At 40.4% G+C, this 12,215-nt stretch overlaps 1 protein-coding gene across 1 annotated transcript in view; it reads left to right on the forward strand.

The window, feature by feature from the left end:
- SLC1A7 (solute carrier family 1 member 7) overlaps nt 1-12,215 on the forward strand; it is a 48,347-nt gene that overhangs the window by 10,701 nt on the left and 25,431 nt on the right. The window contains exon 3 of the mRNA XM_014870614.2: nt 4,301-4,516. Coding sequence (XP_014726100.1) covers nt 4,301-4,516 — 216 coding nt within the window. The remainder of the gene's footprint in view (nt 1-4,300; nt 4,517-12,215) is intronic.

Below are 12,215 nucleotides of genomic sequence, written 5' to 3' on the forward strand. Positions count from 1 at the left end.
TCCCTTTCATGATGCTCAACTGCAATATAATCATCTCTAATGTAGCTGTTGGAGGCACTTCCAGCCTTGCTGGGAGAACTTGCTCAGGCAGGTCTTTTCCACAGCATGCAATTACAAAATGAGAATGGGAGGGAGGGAACGGGATGAATGAAAACAAACATCATTCTAGGAACAACTGTTGGTGGTTAATACTTGACCATTACTTCTTGACAGGATTAATGTCTTTCTAATCACACTAATCCCTTCTGATAACTTTATCCATAATCCATCTATTTCAAAGCAACATCCAGATGGCTTCTGGTGGAGAGGAAGACAAAATAAACATACAGAATCGGATCTTAGCAGCAGCTTCTTGTATTTTCCCTTTCTGGGGATATAGGGTTTGATCTTGAGACAGGACAAAAAATGTGCTTTCATCAGACAGCAAGAGAAAAACCTAGAGAATTGCAGAGAAGATAGAAAGTTCTATTTTTATTTGTAAATAAAATACCTGATGCTTATCTGTGACAGCCAGAACAAGCCTAGAGATGCTCAAAAGGGTTTAGCTACTTGTTTGCATGGGACTAATTAGATTTCCAAGATATTGGGAAGAATTTCCTTCTTCTTTACGTCAAAAATTCTATTTTAGTTTTGGGGGTTTTACACGGATTTCCCTCAAAGCAGGCATGAAACTTAGTACTTGATTCTTTTGTTTGTACAATTACAAAACTTTAAACTATGTAGAAACTGACTACCTTTTTAATTAAGTCACATATAATTTCTAGAATTGAAAATGTCTTCCCCTTCCCTTTAGGCCTGACAGATTTTTTTCTATACAAGCTAAGAAACGGTCTCTGAACATTAAATCACAAATTTGTGGATCTTTTTGCCCCAGACTTATTAAAGGAGTGAGATGTACAGTAATTATTTAGAAAAGCTGCAGATTGTTTTTTATTGTCTTAATTCTGTTTTGTCCATTTGGCACTCATTAAAACACACTATGGAAGCTACACACAAATCACGTGTGGAAGCTACTACACAGCATCTTAAATTATTTCAATCTATTAATCAACTATCTGCCCTGTTCTTTCAAGGCCAACCAGATTCTGAGGTTTGACAAGAATTAAAGGTACACTGTTTTCCATTCCAGTGTGTTTCATAGAATCTAGAAGTGGAAGCCATGAGAATTGCTTCGTTCTGGTTTAGAAGAACCTTGGGAAGCTCTTCAGGAAGTTTTTATGTAGCCAAGAATGTCTGATGAAAATTAGACTGAGGGAGGACCTGAGCATGATACAGTAATCTTAGTTTAAACTAGCTGGAAGCTTATTCCTCCTGGCCCCTCTGTTCCCTAGGCAGTAAGAAGAGTTTCTGTTTCTTGTCATCCTTTGGCTACACTGTGTGAGTGATCTCTAATCAGCAGTAATAAACTCCTGTGATGTGACTGTGCATTACTTGCTTTGTACAATAACTGTGAACACCACTATGTCTCTTAATCTTTGTGTCTTTTGTCCTGTTCTGATATCAAAGAAAGGAAGCCAAACAAAAAATAGTGAGTGAGGATTACTGTCTCATCCTAGTTACAGGCATTTCTTTCTGCAATGGTTCTGAGCTATTGCCTAAAATGACAGGACCACTGTTACCCCCCAGCCTTTGGAGAGCTGGTTCCAGTGGTCTGTTCCTGAGCACTGCAGGCCATGGAGAACTCAGGGCTTTGTCTGAGCCCAGACCTCTGTCCATGTTTCTGTCACATCACAGTTACCCCATTGCACCTCCACAGTTAATTACTTTTGACGACTTTCTCATCACAGCATGAACTGAGCATGACTTTATCTGGTGACAGGATAATCTCATTACACATGATGATCTTGTTAATGAATATCCCCAAGACAGAGCAATCTCATTATTAACCCCCTCAGGATTTGCCACCTATAAGCCAAGGTAAGATTAGATTCCAGCTGAACAACATCCTCCCAAATCCTAAGGCCCTGAATCTTGAGGCTGAGGAAACAACCCTAAACTCACCTGAACCACTGGACATATTTAATTAGGATTTCTGTCCCTAAGTACTTCTGTAAGCACTTCTCAGGTGAGCACTCAAGACATGGTTCGTCCCTCTGTTGTTCTGTAGAACCAACACGGCCAAGAGGCATCAAGGACAAGAAGAACAGTGTGGCTTCCCCACAGTGACAGTGGCTCCAGGGCAGTACCAGGGAGGGAAGGGGAGTGAACTGTCTGTCCCCCTGGCAGTGCCCTCTCCAGGCATTGCTCAGCCTACAAGTTACAGCTCTGCTGCTCAGAGTCAGCCCTTCACACCACTGGTGTCACCACCCTGCATAATGTACCTATAAAGATCCCTGAAAATTGTTACCACGAAAACATCCTACTGGTTAAAAATCAACCTGATTTTAATTTTTCTTCTTTTTTTCCCCTGGGAATGTGGGGGTGGAAGAGTGCTGTACTCTAGTACAATACAGGTATCTACTCTGTACAGCAATGGCTCAATGGCATGTGGAACCTCAGCCTGAGAGTTCAGTCCTAAAAATCTAACAACAACACAGGGTTGTGTTTTTTTAACAGAAAACTGTCACAATAATTTGAGATAAATATATGTAACTGAACTGTTTTATAAAAAATGTTTTAGGATATTTACTCTTCTGTATGGACTCATCTAAGGGAAATGTCAAGGAACAAAGCAGCATTCCTACTATTGTATTTTCAATATGCAGTGCTGTGTTTGTATACAGTGATTTGCAGACACACAGAAAGGTGGGATTTATATCAAATCTAATGATAAATAAAAGCAAAGAACAATGGTTACAAGAGTGGAGTTACTGAGATGCTAATTTTCTAAATTATCCCGACTCCAGTGCATCCTTGCTCCTATAGTGTTAACAAAACCCATGCTAGATGAGAGATTGGCAGTGCAGAAAAGCAATACATTTTCTTAATTAATCTAGTGGATAGCTGGAACCTGAACACTAAATCCACCCATTTGATTTCATTAAATCTACTATAAAGGTTAAGCTGCACTTTAGCATTGGCTCTAGACAACCTCTCTCAGCAGTGTGAGCTCAAGGAGATCTCATTCAAGGAGGTGCAGCTTAGTAAATATTTATGAGAACAGAGCTGAAAAACAGGTCTGTTTTGATGAGAAAGCTGGACACACCAAACAGTAAATGTATACTTTATTTCAGCTGTACTTTTCCTGAGATGGACGCTTTGGAGAGTTTACAGAGAATTATCCAAAGTTAAATATCAATTTAAAGCCCCAAACAACACTGCTGTCAGTGGAAAATCAAATCCCAGACTCAGATCACTTGGAAACTGCATCAGGGTATATGTCAAAGCAGAATAAAGAAATTTCAGGGGCCAAAGAGTGCCCTGTCTAATTTGTCTGTACAAGAGGGCCATGGGGAGCTACATCTCATGGTAGAGATTTGCATGGCTTGGCACAGGCAAACTGTACAAGCAACAGGATGGACACTGCTGATGCTCTGGCAGTGCTGGGCAGGGAGCTGAAGAGGAAAGATCCTGATGGGTCCCTTCCAACTCAGCATATTGTGTGATTGTATGACTCCATTATTCTCTGATTCTGTGAAAAGGCTGAAGTGATCACAGCATGTTCTTTGCTCCCAGCTGGGCAGCCACACTTCCCATGGAGCTGTTTCCTCTGAGTCCCATCCACTGTCCCCATTTAGACTGGAGGCACACTGAATTACAGTCTGCTCCCAATGTGCCCCCTGGTAAAGCAAAAATACAGTGTGCTTTGAATTGATTTAGAAAGAAAAAAAGTTATTCTTTTAGGTAAAGAATGGACTATATGACAAAATTGCCTCTTAGTGTTTTTAATTTCAAAATTGTGTCGCCACTTCACACAGGAAGGGGTGAGTGGGTTGATTAGATTTTCTTCAGAGGTCCATTCAAACCTGAATTATTCTATTATTCTGTAAAATGATGTGTAGAGTATGACACAGAGTTTTTAATAACTATTGCCACTGCTCCTGTGAACTGAGCCATCACGTGTGGAACTTGTGTAAAACTGTCCCTGGAATTCCAGGGAAGTCAGTAGGATTCAGTCCCCACATGTGCAGCCTGAGCTTGCAAGTTCCTTCCAGTAACCAGGATGTGACCTGGCAATTGGAAAATACCCCTTCAGACACAGAGACTACAGCTTTAGTGTTACTGGCAAGCTTATTAAAACACTGAAATGTAGAATCAGCAGCAAGAGAAGCAGGCAGGCTGGAATAATTCAGAATTTAGACTTTCAGCTGCATTAATTTAAGACAAAAGATACAATTAGTGCTGTGTTTTCTTCCCACAGCTTGATGTCTGGGCTCGCAGCCCTGGATGCCAAGACCTCCAGTCGCTTGGGAATCATAACTGTCACTTACTACCTGTGGACAACGTTTGTGGCTGTGGTTGTGGGAATAATCATGGTCTCCATTATCCACCCTGGTGGAGCAGCACAGAAGGAGAGCACTGAGGAGGGTGGAAAGCCCATCATGAGCTCTGCAGATGCACTGCTGGACTTAATCCGGTAACCACATCCATTCTTTCTGCTTTCTGAAGGCAGCATTTTGTACAGAACTGCAGCAGGAACTGTGGCTTGAGCCTAAGTTATGAATCCAAGGATAAATATTTTGTTGAGACTGAGCAAAAAGTAAATTTCAGAAGATAATTTTCAAATTATCAAATGTTTATACTGCCTGTTTCTTGTAAAATGTAAATGAATGGCCACCAACCATCAACAATGGAGCAGGTCTTTGATACCCCCCAGGACTCCACATAGCCTGTGGAGATCACCATCAAATCCATTATTAGGGTCAAGGGAGTATTAAAATGCAGTGTTCATTTAAATAAGAGCAGACAGTTGCAATAGGCAGAATCTTAAACAAAGGAGTGAAACACACATTTTTCAGAAAATAATTCTTAAAAGTGCTGAAACAGTTGTTCATACCAATTTGCAGGAAAAGGACACAATTAGAAAGACCACTGTTTCGTATTTCTTTTTCTGCTTTAGGGCTTTTTCTTATTTGTTTTATTTTGTTTGGCAAAAGACACAGTTGTTCCTTTGGAGCAGCATTAGGGCACTGCTGGGATTTGATGGCCTTACCTGAAATCCCTTTTTGTTCCAATATTTCAGGTGCTAGTGGGATTAGTTTGTTGACTGCACATATTCTGTGCCTCGGATTTATTTTGCTCATGCAGAAAAACCAAGTTTTGCCTTTGTTTGGTAGTTCCTCAAGTTTCTGATCTTACACTACATCAGTCAAGGGCTTTCAGGCCTAGTGTGTATCTACCACAGCGAATTCTCTTTGGAGTTCAACTTACTGAAATTTAAAATGGTGCACAGTTTGTCTTTCAAAAACCCAAATTCCTGATCCTGCCAGCATGTCAGCACACCAAGTACTTTAATTAGACTTACTTGGACTTCAGATCAGAAGGAACTGGGAAGAGAAGCTTACAAAAGGGCCTTTTTTTTTGTCCTCCAAGTTGCATTTAGCCAGGCCACCTGTATTTTATCAATGTCTTTGTGAGAATGGGCCAAATTATTTTAGTCATGGAGCAGCAGCAGAGAACAATCTCTTTTGTAGCCTTTCACAAAACCACCATCTTCATCTGCATTGGGAAGATACCCATCTGTATCTCTCCAGTGACTCTGCCATGATGGATGGATGTGCAGTGGAATTCCCACGTCTGTTTGTGACATTGGCTTAAGTCACATTATTCTGCTTCTGCTGCACAAAGGACTGTAATTCCTACACCAGCTTTGCATCCCTTAGTATGACAGAGTAGCACAAGAAGTAAAAGAGAACCTAAAAAAATGTGATCTTAATGATTGTCTCATAGTGGCAGTGTTTGGGAATAATTTCTAGTGTGCTGAGCTGTTTCTGAGCCTCGAAAGGCACAGTGGGACACGTGGTACAGACACATCCAAATGGACCCTACAGCTCTGTCTGGGAAGGCTCTTCCTCACCACAGGTTCTCACTCCCTTTCTCACACCAGCCCAGTTGCCTTTAGAGGCTCAGAGTAAGCTTGTCATGGAGATGAGTTAGAGGGAAAGTGATCTGGGTTTTCAAAATCAACATTTTCTATACTATTGTACTTACAAAAAAAGACTGAGACCTGAGTAACAATCTCATGTCTTCACCTCTGTACACCAGGGGTGTTGTAGTGAGGTTTGGGAACATTTTATTCCACTGAGCCTCACTGCAGGTCAAAAAACATGTCCTGATCTAAACATTTGCAAGTATCTTCTATATTTTCATTTTCTACAAATATTTACCCAACCAAATCATAACAGCTTGTGTGCATATTTCAGGTATTCAAGTTTCCAAGCAGCCATGTGCTCCTAGTCTGCAAAACCTTAAATTCTTCACTGGTTTGGGCAGGTGTCAACAATGACAAGGTCAACAAGCCCCTCTCATTACCAAAGGTTAAAAAAAGAGAATAAAGCTCAGTCTCCTTTTGCTGTGCTAAGCAGCAGCCACAGATGCACTCTTTCTATCCTGAGAGCACAAAGGGATGGTTTTTATTCCTCTGCTACAGAAATAAGCACATTTACTAAATAAATAATTAATAACAACAGAACTGTGGGGAATGGGCTTGCAGCCTAGGCAAACACTATGGGTGAAATTCTGGCTCTGCTGCAGTCAGTTGCAAGACTCCTAAATATCTGTGTGGAAGTCTGGATTAAATGTAATGATGTATCTGCTGGTTTGAGCTAGAAAAGCTGATCCTTTAGCTCAATGATAAATCACTTCCATTCACAGCTGGAAACCATCTTTTTCAGCCCAGATTGGCTTATCTTCACAATTCATTAATTTCCTCTCCATTTATCAATTGCATATGTGCCCAGAAGTTTACACAGGAAACATCTGGTATTCTGCAAATGAAGAATGCTAAATGTACAAGTGAAGAGATGATATATGTGACATTATTGTGAGGTTTATTTTAAAAGCATGAATCTTGGCATGGGGATCCACCCTCATTGATTTCAGATTTGAAGCCCCTTTGAAATGATTCGAAACATTATTATTTCTTGTGATGTTATTGTCAAGTCTAGAATTTTTGTCAGGAAAAATGTTGCTAGAAATGGAATGTCTTGAATTTTTGTGTGAGATTTTTGGTTTTAAAGATGGTTTTAATTAGAAATTAAAGAATATACTGAATCAGCAAAAAATGAAACCAAAAACTAGTGCAGACTCTTGTAGTTATCCTAAAAACTTGCAATACTAATCAATAACCACATTATTATTATTATTTTGCATTATTTTTTAGATGGCATTTCCCCTGTATATTTGTCCATTATGTAAAAAAAAACCCAACCAAACAAACAAAAAAACCCCAAACAACAATGATTTGTTGAGAAGATAACAATGACACTGTGGTGAATAATTCTGAAATGGCTCTAAACCTCACATCAGCCAGGAAACACATAATCTCATCAACATTCCGAATTTCATGCCTCAAAAATTGCATCCTCAGTTCAAATTATTTTTTTTTTTGCCACTGTAAAAAGCTGTAGTTGAAATATTTCCTTTCTAAAGAGAAGCCCAGGAGGCTGGGGACAGGAATGTTCTGCTGCCTGTGGAAGATGCCCATTTAACCAGGAGGGTCCTTGCAGGAACCTCCCCCTCTCTGTTGGATCTGGACTAAGGACAAGCTCAGGAGGCAGCTCTGACTCTGAGGCTGTGCAGGAGTTGCTCTTCTGAAGATGCTTCTCTCTTTAGCTGCCACTTAATTGCTGCTTTGAGACAGATGCACAAATCTGCCCTCATTTTATTCAAGGTTTCTGCTGCAAGCAGTGCAAGGCCCATGAAAGTATATTTTCTTTCATTTAAAGCTCTATGTAATCCTCAGGTTGAGGATCGTGTTGTCTTTAAGCACCTGGTGCTTTATGAGTTTTTATGGATTCATTCTCATGATGTGCAATATTTCTGTGAGGTCGGCAAGGACCATTTTCCTTTTTTACAGACAGAGAACTAAAACACATGGAAAAGAAATTACTTCACTGAGGATTGTTCAGAAAATTCTGTGGGGCCAGAAGAAATTTCCCAGCTTATACAAGACCTGGTAGGGTTTTTGTAGGAATGAGGCTTTGGGACATCTCAATAGCAATGAATCAACAAAATCTCTGCCTTTTTCTTCCTGTGGGAATTACTGAAATTAACTTTATAGTTTGTCCACAAAAATAAGAGTGACATTTTAGTAGCCTTTTATGAGTTAAGAAATTAAGAAAGGCAATTTACAATTTTTTAAAAGTAATTCAGATTTTGAGTGATTTTTTCAAAAGGACAAAAAGGGACATACTTACAGGAATAGAGTTCAATTTAAAATATTAGGTTTACTTTTGTAGCACAATCACCTGACCAGGAAAATAGAAAATGCCAATTATTTGAGGGCAAACATTTGCAAAACTCGTTCTGAGAGCCAGGATGGCACTGTTGACATTTGCAGTTAATATTTCCACGACATCTGTTACCTTTAGAAGGGGAAGATTCTGCTGCAACTGAAATCATGCCACCTGCATTTGTCACCAAGGGAAATAAAATTTGGCTTATGAAATCAAACAAACAAGCAAAGTCCCAGCCAAACTGGGTTCCCCCTCCTGTTTTCCATCAGGCTGACTGCAGATTTGGGTATCAGCAGGTGCAGGGTTCATATACATTGCTGGTTTTTCTCAAGTCTAACAAGACAGCTTGGCATAGTAAACTTATTCAGCTCAAAAGCCCCAAATAAATCAATTCAGTGAAGGCAGACAGGATCAAATCACACTTTGACCCATGACAAATAAATTTATACATTTCTAAAGTTTACTGGAAGGAGAAATCAGAGCATTTTACCACTGAATATTCAGGAATGCATCCAATTTAATAGCAGGTACCCAGAAAATCAATTTGGCTTAAACAAGAGAGGCTTTATTTTTATACCAGTAAGAGTTAGAAGAGGATATAAACACTGCAGAGGATTTATGTTTTCATGGGAATCCTGAGCACTCTTCAAAATCACTTCCTTTCCCTTTTTTCAAGCTAAGGGCTATATTCTAAATTATTGAAATTGTGCTTCTTGAAAATAGGGCAGGAAAAATCCAGGCTCTATTGTAGTGTGTAAAATGTCCAGGCTGTGCAGAATCAGGAACCACATCTTTAGAGGTTTACAACTGAAGACTGAATTGTATGTAGACACAGGAACATATTTTAGAGTGTATTAAATGATCCAGGTTTAAATTATTAAATAACCTTTTAAAATAACTATGCTGTACATTAATGTGTCAGCCACTGTGTACTATGATAGAAATATTTATCTGTCCTTTATGGCAAAATACCATTTTTTACTCTTTTCAGATTGCCATTTTTTTTTGTCTCACAAAACCAGTCTCATGCCAGAAATGTTCTGCACTGGGACCAGGTCTTTGCTTCCGGTTAATTTTTAGGAGTTCAACCTCCACAGGAGCCCCAACCTTAAGTATTTACAAAGAACTCTGAAGCCTCTAAATGTGTGGTCTCCATTTGGCACAAGATGAATCCAATATGGAATAAAGATAATTCCATGATGAAAACCACCCTGAGGAGATGGGCTATGAAGCAAATTCTGCTCTCTGGTCAGGAGGCTTTAGTCACACAGGTGGAGGTGCACAGGGGCCAGGAATTAAAAACTGCACTAGGAAAGCTTTGACCTTGCAGGGGAATTTGTTGTCCATCCTCCTGACAATTGGTCTGGACCTCTTCCAGTGTAAACACATGTTTTTTTATGGAATAATGTGCCTTGCTGGAACCACAGTGGAAATACATTGGGCCTACCATGTTACCTTTGATATAATTCAGCCTTTTTGAGATGCCTAAAGCTGTGATGTACTTGTGCTTCCACTTTCAGACAGCCATAGCCGTGTTGGGGCTTTGTCAGGTCCTTTTCTTTCAGAGGAAGCAGGGTAAGAAAATTCAGATCCCTTACTGGAACTGAAATGCCATGCAGCCCTCAGGACAGATAAAAAGTCTACATTTGACAAGATGTTTCTACAATATGAGTTCTGCTCTGATCTTTGGAGTAAACAAAGCAAGGCAAAATAACTTAGACCCAAGTAGTGATTTTTGCATTCTCTAAGTACTTTTTATCCCAATAATGAGGATTTCAGTGCCTCATTACTTTTTTAAAAGCCTTTTTTGGTCTTTTTAGCAGGAGGTAGTATGATGGATAATGAGAAATGAGATGAGGCACTGGAGGTGACTATTGATGTGCAAGATGGCTTTTCACATGGCCCCTGCTATAGGTTGTTTTTTGGTCTTTCTGGATTAAATTTTGCCCTTGCTTTCAGCAGTGCAAACCCTGCTGGAGCCCCTGACACCAGCAGCAAGGTATCAGGATTTGTGGTTCATGTGTAATAGTAGTGAGGAGTCTACATAGCTGATGATGAATTCATGCAGAGGACATAAAAAGCAAACAAATTCTTGAGATTAAGGTAATGTCACTGAGAATTATCTCAGCCTATAGTAAATAGGAGCTACAGTGCTGTTCATTCTGCGAAAAACTTGGAAACTTTACATTTCTCATGTCAAGCCATTCAAGGCTCCAGTTTTGCTCTCTGTACCTTTGCTGTATATAGTGACAGGATAAGGTCTCAAACACTTAAATATTAGAATACTGTCACATTCCCAGCTTTAAAACAATGTTCTTGCAAGCTCAGCTGCGCTTGCTCAAATTTGAGAGCAGAGCATCTAAAGCTGCTTTATGCCTAGTGCAAATATAGGCCAATAAATATTATGAGGACACATATGTAGCAAAACCCCCAGTCTGGTGGCTTTAATTCCACAGTGTGGGAGACTGCAGCCAGACTGTCTGGTGTGGCAGGGATTAGGTGCTGATAACATCAAAGTCTGAGAGCAAAACCAGATTGGGGCTGCAGAGTGCCAGAGGGAAGGGGTGTTCTGAGTCAAGGAAACAACATCTGCTGTACCTGTGGCAGTCCCGCGCTGGAGCCGCTGGCCTCATTTCTGACTGAAAGGATCTGCAATGCTGAATGCTTTGAGTTAATGACACTGTGGTCAGGGCTCAGAATGAGTATTTCAGATATTCAGTAGCATTAGTGAAACCAGAATCTGGCCTGTTATTTCCAACAGAAGTTATCCAGGAGGTGTGAAACGAGCTGTCCCCGTAGCTGCAGGCTCAGGCTCTCTGGACAGTTCAGTTCACAGCGTCACAGTGACACAGTTTAACAGTGCTGCTCTTTGTGTCACTACTGTGGTTCTCAGAGCCAACCACCTTCTAAAGAGACAAGACGGCTCCCACATCCTGGGGGGAGTGCTGAAGAATGGCTTCCTAATGCAATTCAGCTTCCTAAAACAGTTGAAATTAGAGGAGCAAAATCAACAACTCTTAAGTCAGTTGCTGGGAGACAATGGGGAAGGGAAGAGGACCTTCCACTTTTGGCAAGATGCTAATTTGTCCTGTGTCTAATGGGAAGCTGCACCCTCAGACCTGCTACTCAGAGCAGGTGCTCCCTGCACTTTATACAAGTCTTTAGGATTTCCTCAAATCCGTGACTACCAAAGTGCAGAACACATGTTGCCATAGTTGTCTCGTATTACATGTACATACACATTCCTAATTCAATACATCTACATCTGAAGCCTCTTATCCCATGCAGAATTGGGGAAAGGCTCCAAAATTTGCTCCTAGAATGCAGCAGCCTGTGCATCACAGCAGGCTGCAGTCAAAGATGGTGATTAGTAGGTCACTTGTGTGTATGTGCTGCTGTCACAGCAAATGCAGGCCAGGCCTGCTGTGCCAGCTGGGGCTCAGTAGCTCAGCTCTGCAGAAGGTTCACTGAGCTGATATTGAAGTTTCATGCATATCCACCCTTTTATCCTCAGCTGAATACTCCTGCTCTATCTGGAAGAGTTCCTGAGGCAGAAGATGCTCTGGGAAATGTTATTCCTCAGGGCAAGAGTATAGCTGTTAATTTTTTATGTAAGCAGAAAGCCTATGTCTTCAGTTTCTGTTTTACGACAATATCCTTGTGTCAGACCTAATTTATCTATGTTTTAAACTAGACTCAGTTGCTCTTATGCAGTTTAATTCCCTACTCTTATGTGAAATTATTTCTGCTAGGAATGCTGAACTGAGCCACTGAGGTTAGAGACAATGTTGCTTGTGCTAGAGAAATGAATCCCAGATCACATTAAGTTTCCTGCATTATTACTTTGTGACCTGTGTCTTGTAAGCAATCTGCAAGCAA

Source organism: Sturnus vulgaris, chromosome 9 (assembly GCF_052056855.1).
Source record: "Sturnus vulgaris isolate bStuVul1 chromosome 9, bStuVul1.hap1, whole genome shotgun sequence".
NCBI lineage: Eukaryota > Metazoa > Chordata > Aves > Passeriformes > Sturnidae > Sturnus > Sturnus vulgaris.